The sequence below is a fragment of the Arvicanthis niloticus genome, chromosome 12, assembly GCF_011762505.2.
Source record: "Arvicanthis niloticus isolate mArvNil1 chromosome 12, mArvNil1.pat.X, whole genome shotgun sequence".
Lineage (NCBI taxonomy): Eukaryota > Metazoa > Chordata > Mammalia > Rodentia > Muridae > Arvicanthis > Arvicanthis niloticus.
Window position 1 is genome coordinate 15,177,861 of NC_047669.1, and position 23,655 is coordinate 15,201,515.

General features: G+C 42.4%; 1 protein-coding gene across 2 annotated transcripts in view; it reads right to left on the reverse strand.

Moving 5' to 3' along the window:
* The window catches only part of Fgf12 (fibroblast growth factor 12), a 336,109-nt gene that overhangs the window by 215,886 nt on the left and 96,568 nt on the right, over nucleotides 1-23,655 (reverse strand). Inside the window, exon 1 of one of the 2 annotated variants that reach the window (XM_034515139.2) lies at nucleotides 14,904-16,406. The exons of the other annotated variant lie outside the window; for it this stretch is intronic. Coding sequence (XP_034371030.2) covers nucleotides 14,904-15,102 — 199 coding nt within the window. The 5' untranslated portion in view covers nucleotides 15,103-16,406. Of the gene's footprint in view, nucleotides 1-14,903; nucleotides 16,407-23,655 lie in introns of those variants that run through there. 2 annotated transcript variants of the gene reach the window in all.

Below are 23,655 nucleotides of genomic sequence, written 5' to 3' on the forward strand. Positions count from 1 at the left end.
TACAGAGGAATAGTGTGATCTCCTGAAGGCATCATGCAAATTCTAAATGCTGATCCCACTGAAGATATTTTGGGATTATCAGACCAACCATGGCTTACCATATTTGGTGCCAAACAGAACTCTTCATAATGATTTTGTTAAGCTGGGAACTTTATATACTGGTAGTTAATCAAGGTCAATACAACTTCTATGTACAATCTGTAGCAGAATATTTCCCCCACTACTTTGTACAATAAAACTCGGTAATCTGGGAGGAGCTAATGTGGGAGAAGAGGAGAGGAAGAGGAGAAGGAAGAGGAGGAGCTAGGAAGGAGAAAGATGTAGGAGCCATGAAGAACCATGCATGGGTTCATAACAAACTTGGGTAATAATTTATACTTAAGGTTAGATATTGGAAACAACTCTAATTGTGTGGGCATCTTGTTAATTGAGCATTACCAAATATATAAAGCTAATGGATAATCTTTAAGCATTAGAGTCTCATTTCTACCGGGAATCACATGGATGGCGGGATGGTCTAGGCTCAGCTAAACATTGTGGAGACAGCATCATAGACTGACAGAGCCATCTCCCACACTGGCTTCTAGTGGGTGTCAGGCCAGTGCTTTTGGCCTGCATGAGCCACAGTCAGAGTTAAGTAGAGGTGGGAGCACGCCACCGCTCTTTCCTTCAGGCCTTGTCTAGTCGGAAACATGGCCCTGTAACAACAAGCCAGATTGGGTGCCACCATTTTTAATATTAACCTCAACACAATTCAACCTCAAATAATTTATGTCCAAATTTAAGCTTAGGTATCCTAATTCTCAGACTAGAAAAACAAGGATATATGTATGACTATCTCATCTCTCTCTTTCTCTCTCTCTCTCTCTCTCTCTCTCTCTCTCTCTCTCTCTCTCTCTCTCTCTCTCTCTGTGTGTGTGTGTGTGTATGTTGCTGTGTGTCTGTCTACCTGCCTTTAATCTTCCTTTATACAGGGACAGAGCCACAGTACAGAGAATAAGAAAGAGTTAGATTGGAAGCCATATAATATAACATAAGGATAGAAAGTTCTGGGGTACATCATGATTTTTGTTTTTAGATACTAAATCCTTGACATTCAGTGTTGTCCACAGATCATTTTAAAATCCAGACTGGGTTTCAGTGAGTCTGAAACCCAATAAATAACCTTGGGATATTCTTGAGGGTAATATGGGATGGTGCCAATATTTAATGTCTTGTATACACATTAAAGTTTGGATAATCAACTGGTGCAGGGGGGGGATGGTGTCCTATGAGGAAAACTATTTCTTCCATCCTGAGCATTACCTGGTTGTCTGAAGTTATTTGTGTAGGGTTGAGGTCCCATGAGATTCTCACCTTCCATGTTAGCATGTCTCTGTTCAGGTTTTGTTTAGGCAACAGTGTCCATGAGACTTCATACTTGTTGCTTCCCAGCTCTGAAATCATGTACCTACTAGTAATATAAACTGAGAGGGGTGTGTGTGTGTGTGTGTGTGTGTGTGTGTGTGTGTGTGTGTGTAATAATTAAAGAAACTGAGATAATGACATTGATAGAGAGGAAGAAGGTACATGCATGGGAAGGGTTGAAAAGAGAAAGTGGAAGGGACAAATTGTGGTATAATTATATTTTAATATTGAAAATATTAAAGAATTTTTTGAGTTTGACACCCATGCTCTACAGAACTATTATACATAAAAAAAAACAAGAAGCATATTTTTCCCCTCACACTTAGGAAACTTCCAAGAAAACCACTTTGCATTAACATTAGGTGTCAGGGATCAACAGAATTGAAAAGATGCTACAGTTGCCCATTGACCAAAATAAAATTCCTAACTATCCAAATAGAATGTTGTGTCACAGATGATATCCGTGGTGTTGTAACTCCCAGTTTCTTTAAGAAAGAATACACACACACACACACACACACACACACACACACAGGCATGACACTCACACAACTCATGTTTTCTCCAATGATTAATCCTTCAGTACCTGGTAGATTATAAACAGTAGCTATTTGTCAAGTAACTGAGAGCATAAATGAGTGAAAAGAGATGCAAATTTGAATCACAGAGGTACAGATCTGGAGGCAATCGGATATCCTTTAAAGTCAGCTATATTCCTAAGATTACAGTCACATTCATGGCAGACAAGTCTTGCTTTGAATTACATCTACCTGTGGGGAAAACTTGATTAGAAAAGTTTAGCTTAAATTTCTCAAAGAATGGCAGCATAGTTGAAGATGCTCAGAGCACTGTTGAGCACCCTCTCCTCCAGGGCTACTTGGATTTGTCTAGTTTTATTAGGCCTGTGTCATTTTTAAAATTATGTATTCAACAAATACATCTCTCATGACATCTATATGTCAAGTACTATGTTATAGGTTGTCTTTTATTACAAAATAATAGCCATGTTCCATTGATGGGTACCATGATTTCATCAGACAATCACTTAGTCTACCACCCAGTGATGCAAACCAAGTCCTACATTCACTCTAGTATCTACACAAGAATCATACAATTTCTTTTTCTAGATATACCTTATATTTGATGCACACTATGAAGCAGCCTCTAACTCATAATATCATAAAAGACCCTTATAAATCAAGAAGAGTCCTTCTCAAGGGATGGTTAAAGTAGACTTGTGCTAGTCTTCAAGTTCAGAAAGTAGCCAATACTTGTGTGTTAGAGATGTGGCATAGCATGGGCAGTGTCTCAGAAGAAAGGAAGAAAAACTTCAACTATCAGTAACCAGTAATGCTTCCAGGAACAGCTGAAAGAGGGGAGTGTACATAAACTCAGAAACTAAATATCACTGTAAGCCTTATTTTAATTAAAACCTTCATTTCCAAATCCTTTCATAGAGAGGCACAATTAATTTTTACCAACTGTCTTAAATACTAAATGTGATGAAATTCAGGAGATACCAGGCTTGATATAGAGTAATTAGATGTTCTTTCTTTCCTTAACTTGTGGTGAGAAATGTGCCTAAGAGGAGATCCCAAGGCCTGGGAAATCTTGAGCCCTGATAATTAAGAAATGAGTTTTCTCTCCACTACTCTTCCATTCTGTATGGGATCTTGCACCCTGCCATATTTCCAATGTCTAATTTAAACTTCTTTTAAATATGATATTCTTTGAGTGGGTGAGAGTGTTTAGCACGTAGGGTACTTAACACCAAGCACCATTCCCTGGGCCAATCCCTAGAACCCACATGATGGAAGGCAAAAATGCCTGCCTCCTACAAGTTGTGACTCTGACCTGAGCACGCACATAGCTCCCCCAACAGACAGACAGACAGACAGACAGACACACACACACACACACACACACACACACACACACACACAGACAAGCATTTTTTAAAGAAATATAACATTATACATAGGCTTATTCAGAAATTCTTTTACTCCATTGTAATAATGATTCCATTCATATCTGCTTTACTCTTAACATCTCATTGAGCTTCCAATGGTAAATAAATCAATATATTTTCCGGAAAAAACAAAAACTGCTTCCTTTTTTTTTTAATCACTTCACTTTTGAGATCCAAGCAAGTCTATCTGTTCATTTAGGATCCTCAAGATGAATACTGAGTATGTGAATCACAAAAGAAAAATTTTCTAAAAGTATTATTACATGATAAATTGTATTAATGTGGCTAAGAAAAAAATATACGTAAGAAAACAACATATTTGCTAAATTTCACTATTCCCCTTAATATGCACAGAACCTCTCATAAAACATTGTTAATTCTATTGTTAAACTAGTTTCTTAGAGCTAATATAGAGATATCTTAGAATCCTCTATGAGTATTCTCCTAGTTTGTCTCAGCTAGACACAGCCCGGAGTTAACTCACAGAGTTTCATATGGGGGGTTCCCTTGATCATGTTATTCTGTGGTGATATATTTTAGGCATCTTCCTGGTTGTTAGTTGCTATAAGAAGGTCCCGTCCACTGTGAGAGGTACCATCCCTAGGCAGTGGGTCCTGTGTCTTAAAACAAAGCTAAGTGAGCAGAAACTAGGGACCAAGTAAGCAAGCATGAATTCCTTTCTAGTTTCTGCTTCAGATCCTCCCTCCATGTTCCTGCCTTGGCTTCCCTTGAAGATAAGCTACAAAATGTTAGCTGAAATAAACCCTCCCCTACTAAAATTGGTTTGGGTCAGCATTTTATCACAGCCACAGAAAAGTAAACTAGAAAAAGCATTAACCGCAGAAATATACATCAAGGATGATGAGGCTGAATCTCAGAACTCCTCTTCATTCTAGCCCAGAAAACGGAGCTACAGAAGACAAAGGATGAGGGTAACAGGGCTCATTCTCACTGCTGTGACTTAAGTCAGAATCAAAACCTCCCATTCACATCTCCACAGGAATATAGAAGATTGTGGCATATCAACGGCTTTGAAAAGACGAGACCAGATAGGAAGAAAGCCAATAAAGGAATAGAACATTGACCGACAGCTATTTAATTAGAACTAATCAATATTTTATTCCCCCACCACTTACAGTTTCACCCAGTAAAGTGAGACCAGAGTGAATGTTTTTCCTCAGGAGTATTTAACACCAAAATGACTTGCTGGTCTCAAATGTAAATGTAAGGACCAGACATGCTTAAATTTGAAATCAATAACAAAGGTTATTTCTCATTAACCCAACATTAAGAAACCAAACCCAGACAAAATTAAGATGGGCCTTTTTCTAAACTGGCTACATTAGTGTCCCTCAATTCCTGGGCCGAGTACATAAGACAGTATAAAGACGTTCCTGTTCCTTCTGTATCCACAAAGAAGCTGTCTCCTCCTGAAGTAGTTACTCTTGTTGATAAAAAGGAAGCATGTGACAGAAACATGTGACGTATAAATGAGGTGAGTAGTCAGTAGGGTTGAAGAAGGGTAGACATTGGGCTCTAGGCATTATTTGTTAGCTACATATCAAATTAAGAATGTATCAATAATATTTTGCTCTTTTAATATTAAATGAAGAAAATTAATATTAGGCTAAAGCGGTTATATTCTTTTGTGTCCACAATTATCCTGTTTATGAAAAAAATTCTTAAAATTAGTTAATTCTATGAGCCCATCGGTCATTAATAGAGTTACTTTTGTTTGGAAAGGTATTTCTGACCACCTACGAAGGGGAAAGTTTGCTATGATAGAGTTCTTACCATCCAGGAACTCACACTCCAGAGGCAAAGACAGTACTTAGACGGTAATTACAACATAAGACAGAATGATCTGCAAATAAGACAGGTACAAAGCCTGGGCAGGAAGTGATTCATTCCACCTGGGAGGAACTCAAAAGATCTGGCACAGAGATGGGAGCTGAACTGAGCTCCGAATAATGGCAGTGCTATAGCAGAGTGGATAAAAGCAAGAGAGGTGTCTGGGTAAATAAAAGATGGATATAGAGGTTAACTGTACCCCCACAGAGGCAACAAACAGCTCTAAACTGAAGAGCTGAAAGAGATGGATGGAAAAAATGTTTTCTGATAGCGAAGAAGATGCCATTGGTGAAAGAGGTTCATGGCAACGGTGGAGAGCAACTTGATAATGCACGTTGATGAAGCTGTATGCTCAGCTCGGCATGTGTTTTTAAAGGACAGATTCCACACATTAAATAATTACTTTTAAAATACAAGTATTCAAGAAGAAACTTTCTAAAAGAACACAGTGAACGTAGACTTAGTATACAGGAATCCATATCCAGCCAGAGTTAATGAATCTTAGTTATATATTTCCTTGCTAGAATGGACTTTCTGGTTAGTTCTACATTACTGTTCCCAAATACATGGCACAAGGAAACTCAGCAGGTGTCTGGCTAGTAACTTGATTATCACTCTTCAAGAACCGTTCTCTCTAACAAGTACATAGATTTCACTACCAGCATCAAGCAATGGTGCCAGAGATATCTGTGGTATTGCAAGGAGGCATAAAATTTGGGTGGATTTTAATTCTTTGCCATTTCTCATTTGCATTTGTTAATTTACCCATGCCTCTCTAATGAGATGACTGTGTTAACTGCAATAATCTTCAGTGTTTTACAATTTAAAGGCACAAAATTTTTTTTTAAATCCTATAGCTGGCTAAGCAGACATCCCAAGTCTTAGGCATCCTCAAGGATATGATAGATATATCATAGCCTGAAGCAAAAGCTCTAACTAAATTGACATTTCCAAAAAGAGTTTCCTATCAGAATTTCAGATACCTGCCAGGATTCCAATAATGGAACACTTCCTGCTCTCCAGATTTAACAGGATACACCCATCAGCTCAAGGGAAGCCAGCAGCGAGCTGAGCTGTAGGATATGGGGGCAGATGTGGACACGCATGCCTGTCAATTCCTTATCTGAGCAAAAAAAAGCTACAGAATATGATGATGGCCCAGGACCTTCCAAGAAAGGATAAAGGAGGCCAGGAGGTGAACAATTGGAAATTCTTCCTACTTTACAGTAGAAGAACCTCTCAGAGAAATGTTCTGTGAAAATAGAGCTATCAACACTGCTTCCTTTCCCAAAACTTGAAGATTCAGGACAATCACACTAATACCATTTTCTCCTTCTTCATGACTGCACTTTGATGGCAAAGACCCAGTTCAGTCCTCTTGAACAACGAAACATGGCAACAGTTCTATTTCTGTTCATAGGAGACTTGGGTTTTCTTAGACGTGAAGGCTCTCTTTTCCTCTCAACATTTTTGTATTGTTATTTGGACATAGAAAAACTTTCCTCTAACTCCCTGGTGTGATTTTTTTTGTGTTCTTTTTAAAAATACGACATCACTGAATGGATACTATGGGTGAGGAACAGCTGGGGATATTTTTCCTCAAATGGACTCAACTCCTATTCTAACCAGGCAATTTGTACATGGACCTGAATTTGAGTACTTAAATTTTATTTCTCGATCCTCTATTTGGTAAATAGATTCTGATCTGAGGTCACTGTAAGATTATCTGTTTTATCATCTGTATTCCCTGAATTGAATACAATACTTAAGTGACAAACACAATAAAATTAAAAACTTTTCTGGCTATTTTCATCTATTCTTCCCTCTTTATAACAACCTATATAAGATCCCAGGATTTCTCTAGTGAATCTCTTCTGTGCTTCATTTCAATCTCATTTGAACTTAGCTTATAAAACATGGCAGACACTGTAGCACATAAGGTTTCATTCCAAACCTTCAATGAGACAGAATGGGCCCCAGTTGAAATCAAAACAAATAAAGACTGATATTTTAGACAAGGTTATCTCTGCTAAGAAATCACGGGTAATTAAAACAAGGTGGGAACAAAACAGTGCCTCAGCAAAATAGGTTCTATCCTTCCTAATAAGCAGGGAGAAGACTGGTTTATGGCTCCAGTCACAGTGGTTTTTCTCCTGTGGAGAAGAGAGCTAGAGTTAATGCCTTCCAGGCAAACAGATCTTTAGCTTTGCATCTTGCTTTCAAAGAAGAAAACCAAGGTTGATTTCCAGCACTTACAGAGCAGAATAAACTCTAGATTATGAAAAACAAATCTAAATCTAGACTCTAACTAGTACTACAAAGTTGGAGGCTCCATCTTGCAGGACCTTGCTATCCTAATGTGGGAAGGGGGAACTCATTCTTCCCTGAGCAGGCTGGAGAGAAGGCTCAGTGGTTAAGAGAGCAGTTTCTGCTCTTATAAAAGGGCAGAGCTTGGTCCCAAGCACCCACACTGGGGCTCACAACCAACCACATAACTCTAGTTCCAAAGAATCCAAGTCCTCTCTGACCTCCATGGACTCTGGCACACATGTGGTACACTTAGCATTCATGATACCATATCCACTTAAAATAAAAGAAATAAATGCTTAAAGAAACAAAGATGTGTGTGTGTGCTGCAACTAAGAGGCATTAATGCCCCCCTATGGCTAGAAGCAAGGAGTCTGAAGGACATATAAATACATATAAACCCACTGATTAATGACAAGTAGCAAACAAACAGGCAGCCATTACAAAGAGTACCTTTTTCAATATTGTTTGACTCTATATAAACCAAGGAGGTTAGGCCAAACTCACTTATGTAACTATATTTTAAATTATTAATAAAAGTGTAACTTGTAAGCATGTTGGAAATCACTCTAACGGAAGTAGCTTAATTCTCAAACCTCTGTTGGGTTCAGTTTCTTGCTGCACATTGTTGCAGTTGAAAATACATCAAGATTAGCTGGCCTTACTCCAACACATGGTTGTAGCAGTAAGATGTCATATGATTGGATACTTATCAAGTAGTCCCTTGGGACAACCATGAGAATATTCATGACACAATCAAAGATGAGAGAAAAACATGCGGCCAGGTACGTGGGCAAATATTTGCCTTTATGGACTGAGAGACTTTTCAAGACGCCCCCAGAAGTACTCTACCACCACTTTCTGATAACTGCTGGCCTAGACTAAAGTCCTCTCTGCCTTCCTACTTCTTTGCATCCACTCAAGATCCCTGTGTCCATTCTCTCCCCCAAGCCCAGAGTGCCCTGCTAAAAATGCAAATCACATAGTCTTTGCTGGGTTTTCCGGGCCTTGGAGGGCCAGGCCTTGCTATGCTTGCTGTCCTGCTGTCTCATAGCATCTCACTGTTCTCATCTTCTTCAGTGTCTCCCAAGGAACTGAAGACGTTGTTCTCCTCTGCCTTGCATGTTCTCAGTCTTCTGCTCCTTTCTATTTGTCTCATCTTTTACAACTATCCTTGGACAATCCTGGAAACAGGTATGACATGACTAAATACTAGAAAGAATATCTCTATTTTACAACTGGCAAACTGAGACTCGAAGGGATTGATAAGCATACCTAAGGTTCTTAAGAATAACATGTCCAGAATTCATACTAAGGTTTTGCTCCACAGGTCCCATTGTTTAATGGTTCTGCTGTCAGTTAAATGGTAACTTCAATGAGGAATGAGAAAAAAAAAAAAAAAAAAAAGACAAAGTAAATAATCCTGCAGAGCTCTGCTGAACTCTGCACTACCCACGTGAGTGTGGAAAACATCTGAGAAACTCTTGATGCAAGTGTTTATGTTTACATTCAAGAAGGTCTGCCCACTGGGCCCCTAGTCTCCCTGAGGATCCTCTGCTGCCCCCCAGGGGCATGAGTTGGTGTTCAGAGGCTCCTGATATGCAAAGGGAATCCCAGCCAGGAGCCTGGCCCAGAGCAAGACAGCCTTGGGATGCCTCCTCAGCACAGAAGATCTCCATCAGCTTTTCCACTTCACCCATCTTCCTTGGGGACTTTAGATCACACATGGGACACAGAGCAAAGAAGCCACACAATCACACTCTACTCTTCTTGATCTCTTACCGAGGTTCTTCTCACAGTAATTTTCCAACTTCAAAACAATTAAGTTATTCAGAACCAGAGCCTCTTAACCCAGTGGGGTAGCAGATAAAAAGCCATTCGGCTGACTGATGACTTAGTCATTTTCTGATTGCAGTAGCTAGAACCCTAGTACGCTGAGTGCAGTGCTTTGTTTTCTACAATGGGGGAATACCCCATTGGAGTGCTAAAAAGATTAGAATACAACTATCTCAAAGTCATGCAAGTTATTATTAGGGTGTTTACTATAGTGTCAGGTATACTGGCCCATACCTTTAATTCCAGCACTAGGAAGGCAGAGGCAGGCAGATTCATGTGAGTTTGAGGACAGCCAGAACTCCAAAGTAAGACCCTGTCTCAAGGAAACGAAACAGAGGTTTATTATATCTGGTTATTTTAAAGGCATTTGACCGCAAAGGCCTGGCTGCTCACAGGCTCCTGGGAGTTGGCTCTGGAAGCTGAGTCCTGTAGAAATGGTATTTCTTCTGGAAAAAAAAAAAAAGTTCCATAGATCCAGGGTCAAGCCATTAGCTAAAGGCAAAAGTGGTAAAGTAAGGATAGTACCTGTCTAAGAAGGCAGTGCTGGTTGGGGGATCAAAGCGGGGGCAACTCATAAAGTCTGTAATAATCCCAAAGGGAAAAACCAACAGCAGGAAGCCCTTAAGATGAAGCACTGGAAGAGCAGGCAAGAGCAATCGATTATGATTCACACTGACACAGGAATATAAATGCACAAATACATGTTCACCAGGAATAGAACAATATAACACTGTGCTATCGAACCTACGAGTATTTCTAAAACTCCAGAATTATGAGACAAAACCCTTGTTTTTAAAGATCTAAAAATATGCCTAGTGCTTTCTCAGCTACAGAGACCGCCTCATTTCCTGCAAATTGTTTCTCCTAATTCTGTTTGAGAATATCAACTTCATTAAAAGTTTAAAGGCTTAATCCTGTGTTAGGGCTTGATGAGATCTCTGTGGGATGAAAGAAATCAAGAGATCACAGAAGCTACACTTTTACAATGTCCTTACACTGGGGGTTATCAATTGCTGGTGAGAACACTCTGCTGTAGAGAAGTGGGATTTGGAAAATCACTGAACTCACTTTAAACTGCAAACATTTGTTTTGTTTTGCTAAAACAAAACAAAAACAAATGCCCTGCTGTAGTTTGTGGCTAGGTAGTAATATGATTTTTTAAAACAAACATCAAATCAAATATCATCTGATTAGACTAATTTTGTATTTCAGACATAAGTCATGTGAAAGAAGGAATTCTCTATAAATGTGAACTCTCAAATGTCAGACCATAAGTTCTTCAATTTGTAAGCATCTACTTTCCCTTCTGTAGACCCCCCAAAATAAGCATTCTTCCACCTTTGGGTACATATTTCTTCTTAAAGGCTTTTTTTTTTTCTTTTATGTGACGCTTTCTTCCTTCACATAAGAGGATATTTTTAGGCATTTTGGCAAGTTTGATAGTAACATGTTGAATGAGTATGCTCTTGCATACTATTTTAAACATCTGCCAAAAGGAGCTGGAAGAACACTGAAATATTATAAACAGCTATAATTTTATGAGAGAAACAAAGGCTCAGAAAAAAATGAGAAAGAAAATCAACAAAACTTGGTAAAATTACTATCGCTTCTCTGACTTATTTTATTATAGACAGAATCATACCACATCATTTTAAAAGGGGAAACAGTGGAGAAGGCAGAGTGATTCCATTAGGAAATCCATTCCATGTATTTTAGGTGAGGGAATTTTCCTCATTGGTGGTTTTGTTTAATAGCTTAGGGGAAGGGACTAAATTATACAAAGCATTAGCAACAGCAAAATGCACAGATTCGACTTAAATCATACAGATTTTAGACCTCTTCAGGTACTCTGTACATTACAGAGAGGCTCTCATTTGCAAAATGAGACTGACCCTAGATGACTCCCGAGCACCTTGTCCACTCTGATAGCAAATCTCTGACAGCAATTCTCCCAGTACCTTTCTTTTCTCAGTGGGGGCTACTGGAAGTGACTATGGAGTCACAGGTGAAGTATTTGAGACTGAAAACAAAACAAATGTTAGGCATAACAATGTATATATATGGGTGGACTAAATGCCAGAGTGCAGTAAATTAAATACTACCTCCATTTAAGTAAGCATTGTAGCAAATTTGGCTCATACAAGTACTTCACACAAAAGGCATGCCTCAGATAATGACCATCACACTTCTCTATCAGAAAGTGAGAGAACGGAAATGTTCTAAAGGCTTTTTCATGGTTCAGTAGCTTCAGACAGCCCATCAGTTCAGGGTCTCCAACATTTCATTTTCAAAGAACTGCAACCCACACAGTGACTAAGATGTTAACAAGACCTGGGCTAGTTACAGGATTGCACTATCATCTCTACTTCCGAGATGCAAACTGGCAATAGGTTATGATAGTTTCAGAGAGTAACCTTTCTACACTAAGCATTCTAATTGTAAAATAATATGGATATTCCTACCAGTACCACCAATAGCTAACAGTTGAAAAATACAAAACTATTTCCATCAGTTGACAGCAGACACCCACCTCTCCTGTTACATTTTTTTTCTATGTCATATTGCAAATACAGCAAGCAAAGGGGCGGGGTGAATCTACTTCCAGTCTTAATTCTGTCATCCTTCAGTTGTGTAACATCACAGATAAACCACACACTGGTTGTAGTCCATGTGTTCCTCATCTCTTCAAATCAAGGTTCTGCTGTGCAATTCCCAGAGCACACCAGCACACTGTGATCCAGAAATGGCTCACTTGCAACATGGGTGTGTTCTGTGGCTCTGTGATGTCCTGCCTCGCCAATTCCCTTGGGTTCATTTAGTATGTCTGTGCTTTGGAAAGCAGAACTTTATACTGTGAGGATTCCGACATCTGTGATGTGTTTATGATGCACTGGAACCTAGTGAGCTAAGAAAAGAGACGGAGAGATGCTCGTTGTGTCTGCCCTGAAATCAGAACCACCACCAAGGCCTTTCCCATTACATATCTAGTTTAGACTCACCGCCTCAGCAGAACTCTCCTAGAAAGTCTAATCACTGGAGTGTGTGTCTCAGGGGCGGAAGCTAGGAGTGGAAATCCGTTACCACTATTATTCCCCTTCACCCCTTTCCCACTTATGGCTCAGTTTGCAGTTCCGAAGGCTATGGCTTGGAGCATGGATGGTTTTTGAAAAATAACTCAACTATTAAGTGACTATGAGATCAAAGTACTTACAAAACAGGAAACCGATCACCTCTTTTCGTGTTGAGCAACTTCCAACACAATCCACTAAAGAATCCTCTGTGGAATTGAAATGTGGAAGGTGCTACCTCTCTGTAAATAGCCTTATCTCATGCTATGGGAATCATGGTTGCTGACATAAAATCAACAGATTAATTATTTGTCCTTCTTAGTAACATTAATAGCACAACTATCATCTTCCCTAAAAGCTTTTCCACACCCCACACCCCCGTTCCTCAGAACTAAGTAAGCATTGGAACAGACTGAAGCCTTTCCATGTCTGAATTCACTCTTGGTGTCCTTGTATGAGGAATGTCTTAGCAATTCCTCCTGTCTTTCTGTTTGGTCATCATGTGGCACTTTAGCTAAAAGAAGTGACCATTTAGAATCCTCAAGATGAGCACTGAGTGTGGGAACAAGAGAAGCAGATTAAAATAATCACTAAAGGAAACTATAAACCAAGAGAATCCCCTCTTTTCTAATAAACCACTGAGGAAATGGCCTTAAAGAACAGTACAAAATTCCTCCTTCCCGGGCAAACATGAAGTCATGTAACCTGCTCATCTTCAAATCAACTTCCACAAACATCGAGTTTATCTCATGCATTCAGAGGTATGACCAGACCAGCTTAATACTTTTGTTGTCTTATTATCTGAGAAGGCTGAGAAGGATCACCTCATAAATATCACATAACTATCCCAACCATAGTGTAACAACTATTCCAGGGACTGAGTATATGAGTCACATTGGGTTTGGCGTCTTGGAGTCCCTTGCAGACCACATAAGCCCTGAGAAGAAGGTTCCAAAGGATCCCATTCAACCAAATGAAGGATTTATATTGCCCTTTAAAAAGAAATAGTCAGTATGCTGAGAGAGATAATTCTGCTTTAGCTTTGATCTTCACTTTACCAGATGCAAAGGCCATACTGACTGGGTGTAAAAAGGAAAGACTTTAACAGCTTGTGAATCCAGATCAGCATCCGTTTTGTTTACTCCTGGAATCTGCTGCTTTGCAGCCATCAGAGACATTGAAAATGAGCCACAAAGGGGTGACTAATGTGACTGATGCCACGAAAAGTTAAGGAAAACTAAAGCAAAGCGCCTTCCTCCCAAGACGTACTCTCAAAAACCGTAACTTACTCTGTGTCCCACTTGAATCTAACCTACACACTTCAGTGTGTGAAACTCAAGAGAACAGCAGAGTTGGAGTTGCTAACAGGTTTAAGGTAGTCAACTCATCCCAGGAGAGGCTGCCTCTTCAGCCCATCCCTCCTTCAGCTGTCAGTACTGAGGATATCTGTAGATTGCAAGTAACTCGAAGCCACACCCAATGGATCAAGGACTTAAGGAAAGCAAGGACTTTGATGATTTGTTTCTGTTCTTTCAAGGTGTAACAGTGTCCCAGCTTATGGTGGGAACTGTCACCTTGTTGACATTGAAGGCACACAGTTTTCCTTCTGTAAATAGACACATATGATGAACCATTTGAACCAAAGGCTGTGGAAGCAGAATCAGTTTCAGAAAGGTTTTGACATAGAAATGTCTGCTAAATCAGATTTTCTTTACACTCCCTGGGGCCAAACTGCAGATATTATATTATTGGCTTAATGTCTCAAAGCTATAGTGTGCAGGGAATAGTTATTGGACAGAAAACTTTATAAGATGAACCCATGGTAACTATCAACTGGTTGGTCGGAAGAGTAGGAAAGGGGTCCTATGTAGAAAGAAGTTGATGAACATACAAGAACATGGAAAGTTGAGGAATTGGGGTGTCTTAAAAGGCAAAATACTATGTGCATTTTGGAGGCAGAGCAAATCAAAATAATATTAAGTTCATCTGGTATTTATTATAATTCATAATCATCTGTCTTATGTGACAGATTATGAGGAATGTAAAGAACTTTATTTTTGTATTCTTCATGGGTAGTATGAGTACTCTGTAGGTAGACAGATGGATGGGTAGAACAATGGGTGGTGAATGAATGGATGGATGAATGAATGAATGAATGAACGAACGAACGAACGAACGAACGAATAAACGAACGATCGAACAAACTAGTCACTGCACTCCAGGTCTCCCAGATGCACCTATACAAGTGACCCTCATACTAGTCAGACTGTCGGTTGATGAAAGCAGAAAGTGTTTTCCCGAATATGGGACAATCTATTAACTGACACAGGGTTGTTGAAAGAAGGTGGGCCAGCATGGAAGAAAGGAATTCGAATTCCCTTCCATGAGCAGTTCCCAGAAGCTTTGAAGAAAGGGAATGGGGGGCATCAGCCTCTGGGGAGCCCACTGTTTTGACTGCTACTGACCTGGTCTCCGCCTCACTGGCCTCTTGCGGCCGCTGCAGAAGCGCACTTTGCTGAACACCCCGAGGACGTGCCTCTCGCACAGGGAGCGCCCGTCTTTGCTGGGGCTGGAGCGGCGCTTGGAGGCCGATACCCGGTCGCTGTTGGACTCCCTCGCCTGCCGCTTCTGCCGGATCAAGGAGCTGGCTATCGCCGCAGCCATAGCTGCTCAGCGCGGGCCCGAGGCCCCGGGCTCCACTGCGCCCTCGGGTTCCTGCTCCACCGGGATGAGGGCAGGACCTCGGGGGACTGGAGGAATAGGACAGGCGCGGGGAGGCAGTGCTAATATTTGAGGAGGTTGCAGTATCGAAAACCTGGAGCCCACAAGGTTAGTCAGAGTCTGGGCAGTGGCAACAAAACGTGTGAAAATCCGGATGTAAACTTCCCCAACCACTGGCGGCGGGGGCGGGGCGGTCCCAGGCCTTCTTGCGAAGTAGACGTTTGTACCCCAAACTTGCACCCCAAAGCGATCCACGTCCAAAGGGCAGTGGGGAGTTTGGTCACACTGCGTTCAGGGTACCAAGTGGAAACGGGGAAAAGATGTCCAAAATAACAAGCCGTGCCCGGGCTGGACAGGCGCAAGCGTTGTAAGGTGTCCAAAGTATACCTACACATATATACATAGAAACCCGTTTACAAGGCAGAGTCTGGACCGAGGCTAGAAGCGTGCCCCCGGCTTAAAAATATATATAGTAAAAAGTGAATAAAATGTTCCTTTAGAAAACGAACCACCAACCGCGACAGAGAAGAGGAAGGCAGCAATTTAACTCCCTGTGGCCCGCGGTTCTGAAGATTAGGAGGTCCGTCCCAGCTGGGTGAGGTCTACGAAATGCATCGCACCGGCTGCGGTTCTCCGGGGTCCGGCCCCCCACTTCTAGAATTCCAAGAGGCGAGAAGTGGGAGCGGTTAACCAGACTCGGGGTAGGGGCGCGGGGCTGGGGGTGGAGGGGTGCAGCTGTTTCCAGCTGCGGTGAGCGCGCCTCTCCTCCAGCAGCACTGCAAAGAGAGCGGGAGACTAGGGAGGGGGAGGGACAGCGGGAGGGAGGGAGATCCTCGAGGGCCAAGCACCCCGGGGATCCGCCGGGTCCCGAGAGCGGGCGCTCCCGCTCTCAGTGCCTGCGTTCCGGCACGAGACGGGCACAGTTGGTGATTATTTAGGAAATCCTAAATCTGGAATGACTCAGTAGTTTACAGAAGCCCCCTCCAAAGGCAGAGCTGCCGAAGGGTGTCCTCCCCAGCTCGGCGCCCCCACGCCATTCACCGGAGCTCCCCGCCACCGTGCGCCCGAGCCGCCGCACAGAGCCAGTCTCCGCACAGGCTCCGAGCGAGCTGGGCAGCGAGGGACCGGCGCCCTGGCGGGCTTGGGATCAGGTCATCGCCGCACCTCTGGGACCCCAGGCTCGCACGCCCCGGCGGTCGGCAGCTCTCGGCCGCAGTTCAGATAGGGGTTACCCGGCCGCTGCTGGGCCGCTCGCTCGGTCCCGCGCCGCCCATCCCGGCCGTGGAAGGAAGTGACCGCGCGCTGCGAGCCCCCGCGCGTCCGCTCGGGTGGGGCGGGGGCTGGTGGAGGGCGACGTCGGCTCGCGGCGGCTGCGGCTCTGGGTCGCAGCTGCCCACCATGGTCTGGCCGCCTGGGCGCAGGCAGGGTCCCTAGGCCGCCCCGGGCGACGGCGGGAGGTCGCCGCGCTTGCCACCTGGACTCCCCAGGCCGGGAGTGGACTCTGGGGCCGGGGACAGGAGGCAGGTGCAGGCGGCCACCAACTCGCCCAACTTGCTGCGCCGGTGGCGGCTGAGAGCCGCGGGATCGCGGGGCGCCCCCCGCCGCTTCCCCTGGACCGGGAGGGGGCGCTCAGGGCGGAGTCCCATTCATGGGCATAAGCTCCCGGGCGCCGCCGCGGGCTGTCTCCCCCAAAGCGCTAGCTCCGCAGGAAACTCCTGGCAGAGGCGACAGCAGCCTCTGAGAAGGCGAGTGGGACAGGGAGCAAGCAGCAGCTGGAGTTACTCTGGCTCTTAAGGACCGGGAAAGCTTTCCTGGTGGGACTGAATTGGGGGCTGGGCTTGCGGAGCGCTGGAAGGCGCGGTGCTTGGGTCCTGCTCCCTTTTCTCGCGCCCACTGCTCCCAGACTCTCTCCTTCCTCCCCCCAACACCCTTCTCCCCCCCTCTCTGTCTTCTGTCTTTCCCCTTTTCTCCTCTCTACGCAATCCTACGTGATTGAGGTTTGGATGAGAAATTCTCAGAGGCAGAGTGAGGGAACTGCAGCCTGGGTCTGCTGTGTCCGGTCCCTCCTCACCCCACCCCCCACCCACAAGAGAAAAACACACATCCACTGCTTGTTGAAGGACCCCGGTTGAGCAGAGAAGAAGATGGTGCAAGGGAGCAGAGAGGTGCAGTCTGCCCTCACCAGTGACCAGAGCATTTAGCATTCTCCAGGAAGGAAGTGCACAATGGATAAAGTAGCAATGACCTCCCTCCCGGTCTCCCATATTGCACACATACCCCCCACCGCTAACGCATTTTGGAACAGTAAAGTGTGTTCCTATCTCTTTGGGACCGAGATTTCTTATTATTGTCTAGAAAAACTACAAAGGAAATTCAATGTCTAGAAAGGTCTCATGGGCAACCTGCCTTGAGAGTCAACAGAGGTGGGGTTACAATGTTGCAAGCAAGGACAGTGAACTACAGCATTGGAGCACACTCTTGTCTCCAGAAATGCCTGCTATGCTCCTGATAGAGAAACGGGAGCCATCCAAAGAAACATTAGAGATACTGAAAACCTATATTCCCCCTTGGTTCAAGCTATGGTCTGGGAGTGGTCCTTAGTCCTGTTGGCATTTTCTCTATAACTAATCTTCAACTCTCTTCACCCTGTGATTTCCAAGCAGAGACAGACAGATATATACTAGAAATTTTCTAAGAGGTTGGGGAAGACTCGGGGGTTACCCCCTCCCCCAGGAATGCCTGGTCTAAATGTGGGTACAAATTTGCAGGCCTACTAGAGACCCACTGGGCAATGAAGGACAGAGGTGTGTGTCTGACAACCCAACACTGCCCAGGGCAAAGCAAAGACTGGCAGCCTGGCTGGTGTGACAGACAGTTGAGGGGAGGGGGCTCCCAATGGCCAATGTGGGGAGCACAGGCCTTGCCGCTGCTCAGTTTGCCTGAATGGGATGATGGATTCATTCCTGGAATTTGAACAACACAGATCAAGACGGGTGAACGGGATGCACACTCCAGAGTACTTCTGACAAGACAAAAGGGATTGCTTGAAATCAATTGGCAACACAGTCAGTCACTTAGGGAAGTGTTCAATTTCCACAAATAAAATTATTTTCCTTCCTTGGCTTCAGGAAGAGTCGCCTCATTTTCAGCAAGGCAGGCACAGATAGTACTGGCTAGCTTGGGGGTTGGAGGGCTGTCTTTTGCAAATCAACACCAAAACACACACACACACACACACACACCACACACACAAGGTCATCTAAGGGGAATCTCAAGAGGCGTGAAGAAGAGGACAATTTATAATGAGGCCCTAAGGAAATCAACTCAACTTGGTCTCCTTCATCCCCACAATGAAGATAATTGTTCTCATCTACGGCTCAGAACAGAATGTACATATGTAAGCATTTTGACAACAGAAAAACACTGAATGGAAGGATGGATGGAGGTGTTTGAATGCATGTGATTCACCTGAGATGCTTGCTCTGAAAATGTGGATTCCCTATGGGAATCTCTGAGAATATGAAGCAGAAATCTCTATAACTGAGGCACATACATCAAAATTCTTTAAAAAAAAAAAAAAAAAAACTTCTCTCAGTCTCAAAATAGAACTGTTTACTGTATCCATGCAATACATACAGATAATACTGAAGAATAGAGCAAGATGCTCAAAATTGATTACATTCCTCTAGATTACACTCCTCGGCTTCCCTCTCCCCTCAAATAGGACTGTAGAGAGGCATGTCTTCCCAAGCTTTGCTTTACCATAGGCTGTGGGAAGGCAAGGTGCTTAATAGAGAAGAAAACACAGAGAGAAGCAAAAGAAAACTTGTGGAAGAAGACAAAGGAGAGATGAAAAAACAGCTTTCTATTTGAAACATCGTTACCAACGTTGGCAAGTAAAGACTGATCAACGCTAGGTTTCTGAGATGCGCACTGGTCTAGTCTTAGATTATCTCTATTAGAGTGGGATGCTTAGGTTTCCATGAAGAGACAAAGACTTGAGTTTTTCACCTTGTGCTTCTGCTACTGTTAATACATTTTAGCCCTCTGGTCCTTAAATGTTTCATCAGCACTGCTGTATGCTCCACTTCCTCAACAGAAAGAACGGATATACAGAAATCTGGAGAAGAAAATCTAGGTCCTGGGTTCATGGAGGTTGAACTCAGAAGAGAGATGTAAATTGAGTTTTCATGAATTAATTCAAAGCTTTCCTATCTGGTTCACTGAATTAAAATCTTCCCCCAGTGCTTCTGAGGATATGTTCAATAGCTCTCATATTCGGATGGGAAGATAATACAACCTGCTAATGTTTGTGATATCTCAGACCTACCTATACAAGTCTTGATTTTTCTGCTATCTTTTTTTAGGATAAATGAAGAATGTCCCTTTCCAATTTTGAAGACATGAGTAGGAAAAGTTTTAGTTTGGAGTAAGTTGCCAAATACACATCAGAAGAATTCTTATATAGCTATATTTATATCTCTTACCTCCAGTCAAACAAAATATAGACAGTATTAGTCATCTGCATATTTTAAATTTTTTTAAAAGTGAAGATTTAATTGTCTTTGGCTTGCTCACAGGCCAAATCTTCCAACTCCCAAATCAAACTAGGATTACCTCACATGTCCATTTTAAACACTCTATTGAGTACACCTGGCGTGCAGAATATGGTGTCAGTAACCGAGGGGAATTGTACGCCAGTGGTTCTCAGCCTTCCTAAGACTTCCACCCTTTAATACAGTTCCTTGTGTTGTGATAACCACCCCAACCATAAATGTCTTCTTGTTGCTACTTCATAACTGTCATTTTGCTGCTGTTATGAATCATAATGTAGATATCTGATATGTAGGATATCTGATATGTGACCCTTGTGAAGGGACATCCCAACCCATCCAAGGGGTCATGCCCCACAGGTTGAGAACCACTTCTATACACTTTTACAATCTCCTTACCCTCAACTAGCAAGTTTGTGCCACCATGTCCGTTTTGGGCTCTTTTCTTAATCATACGTTTGAAGTAAGCTATGGGATGAATTAATCAACCTATTGGAACCAGAGCTGCAGCACGGTTAGATGAGATCAACACCTGAAGTATTTAACCAAGGTCACAGAATACCACAGACTGTGACAGTGATGTGCAGTCTGTGTGTGTGAGAGAGAGAGAGGACTATGATTTGGATATCCATTTGAATCAAGACCCTGCTATAAAATACAGACCAACATCTTTGTTGGAAACAAAGAGGCCCGCCCACCTCTGCACATCCACCATCCTTCTGGGAGATCAGCCCTTTGACCAAAGATCAGGAATATGGGCTGGCTGGTCTTAAAAACAGCAGGCTTGTTGGCTAGCAGAGCTTACCTCCAAGCATTTGTCTTGTGTAGTCCCTGTACTTAAAGCCCCCTTCACGATGTCAGATGGTAGATTAAGCAATAAAAACAAGTACTTTCTAATAATTTGTGAATTTCTTTCTGTAGCAAGTTCTTTCTTGGTTCTTTATTCAAGAATTCAACAATGGAATTACTCTTTGTATGCGAGTGTCTCTGTTACACATCTCTCAAAGTGAAAAAAGGATAGATTGCATTCCTATTCGAGACAGAGGAAGTGTAATGCCTTTGCTGCTAAAAAAGAGAAATGTTCAGGCTCCACAGCATGTCTCTTTTAATTAGTAATATTAGTGGTAAATTTCTTGAATACCCCTAAATGCATCACAGCTACAGACACTTGACAATCCTCTAAGGTGAGCTGCTCATACTGAGTAAACTAGATACAGAAAGGTCACGCTCTTAATTTAGGACATACAGCTAAGAGTTCGTAAAATACAAATTTGTTCATTTTCAAAGGTTCTCTTTAACCATAATTTTGACATTATAGACTAATAAAAATAGAATGTCATTAATAATTATAATCATGCAACTGCTACTTTTGTTACCCTTATAGTTCTTTCTTCCTCACTTTTGTTTTGTTTTGTCTGTCTGTTTGTTTTTGGTGTTGTTTGGGGTTTTGTTTTGGTTTTTCTGAGACAAGATTTCTTTGTGTAGCCCTGATTGTCCTAGAACTCACTCTATAGACCAGGCTGGGCTCACACTCAGAGATCCACCTGCCTCTGCCTCCTGAGTGCTGGGATTAAAGGCGTGTCCAGCACACCCAGCTACCCTTGTTATGAAGTGTTGAACACTGTTCTTCCAGGTGCTCTCTCACTAAGACTGAAGCTTCTGGCTAGAGTTAGGGAGATAATCGTAACCTCATTTTGTAAGTGGGCACTTAGTCCAATGGCTTCTTAGTCTCACACAATGAAAATCTAGGAATCACACTCTGGCCTGCCGACCTTAATGTCTACATTGTCCTCACTGAGACCACACACGGGGACACAGAGAGAACTCCTAATGTATTTGCATACCCTGGCCTCTACTACAGTCCTAGGAATAACTTTGAAAAGTTCACTGTATGGTGGACAGAGTGGATGTAAACACTCTAATGCCCTGTCCTTCTGTGGCCATTATATCTTAGACTCCTCTGGGTTGCAAAGCTAAAGTGATGGTTTGTTTTTGCCAGTCTTGATTATGAATTTCCCATTTCCTTCATCCCTGTTCTTAAATACTGCCCACTATTTGGGCACATACATGTTTGTCTTCCATCCCAGGTGGAGTGAAGGCCAGACAGCACCAGTGCTGGTGCTGCCTACAGAAGGGAAGGTCCCTGTTAGACAGGAAGACTTAGGATTGGGTTCTGTCAGAGCAAATAGTCACCAAACACCTGGATGAAGGCATTAATTCATCCATCCAATAGCTTTGTTTGTAGCTCAGTGTAACAGTGTGTGCCCAGTATGCCCTAGACCTTAAGTTCACTCTCTGGCACTAAAATAATAAAATTTATCCACCCCCTCATGTCTCTTTTAAAGTCCAATAGATAAGTAAGTCATCCCAAAGAGAACTGTGGCACATTGACTCCTTGTAAAAAGAAAGAAGTTCAAGATTGGCTCAGTATTCCCAAGTGGAATGTTTTGTTTCATCCACATACCTTAGAGAATTGTCTGCCTTGATTTAATGGATCTTAAGATTTGGTAGCCTGGCAAGGTAGGTATCTGTACACAGATTTTTGCTTTAACAGTCTTCATATCTAGGCTTGTCTTTCAGTTGTCTTTCTGTCTCTGTCTCTGCCTCTCTGTGATTCTTTCTCTGTCTCTGTCCCTCCCTCCCTCCCTCCCTCTCTCCCTCCCTCCCTCCCTCCCTCCCTCCCTTTCTCCCTCCCTCCTTTCTACTCTGAAGCATACCTATACATTGGTTCATACCCATGCCCATAGGCAATGAGACTATATTAATAAGGCAGTGGAACAAAGATGTCAGATAAAATGATGAACCAATTTTGGAGGTCTCAAGGCTGTTAAAGTGATCTTAAAATGGTTTGATAACTCTTATATTTATACTGACACCCATCCTCTCTGAGATTCTCTCTCCAAAGGCCGTTCTTGGTTGCTCTCATTTCTAAATTTAGTTTCCAAATTTCCAGGCAATGTATCTGGCTGAAAAAGCATATGACTAACACTCAAAACATACTACAAAAACTCATATTAGAATTATGTATTTGCCCTCTATGATGCACACAGCACTGGGCGCTGTAAAAATAGCAAACAGTTACAGAAAGATCCTGCTAGTCTTTCACACATTATGCTTGATGCAGAATAAGATTTTATTTTAAATAACTGAAATATACAAATGGTTTAGAGAAACATGTCTGGGGATCTGATGACAATTCAGACAAAGTGATTGATAAAGGCATTCTTGGACCTAGGTTTTGAAAACTCTAAAAATGAAGTGTAAATTAAGATAAGCATCTCATTGGAATAAAAAATTTATCTTCAAATAAAGCTAGTCTTGTTGATTGAGCCTAAGTTTATTCTTTTATAAAATGACTACTATGTAGAACTTTCAAATACTTGAAGCGATATATTGAAGCTGAAGCATTTAATTTTAAAATCAGAAGACGAGTGAATAAAAGCCTGTGTTAATGGTTGAGCAGGGGTGGATAAGCTGCAGGCTCCTCTCGGCAGCGCTAGGTCAGCCTGCTCAACCAAGCAAAATTATTCATCATAAAAATTAAAAATATTTGGAGAGCTTCCTTCACAATACAGCAGAAGCAAAGAAAAATGTTCACCAAGTCTAGGACAGGAAAGAAAAAAAAGGAAGCATCTAGCAAAATTCCTAGCCAGTTGCTCACCTGCCTGTTTAATACAGAAGTGTTCTCCTTAGTGCCCACCTTCCTTGCTAACCCAGTACATGTAGAATGACAACAGAAGAACATTAGTTTTGATAACTGGATGTTTGGGAAACTCAAAAGCTCAAGCCAAAAATGGTGGAGTGATGGAAGATGAACAGATAGAAAGATACATGTCTGTCATGCTTGGATGTTCAGAAAGTATGTATGGTATGTGTGAGTGGGTGGATGAGGTAAGAATGAGATAATCATACAAGAATATTTTATATCAGTCTAGTATTTAAA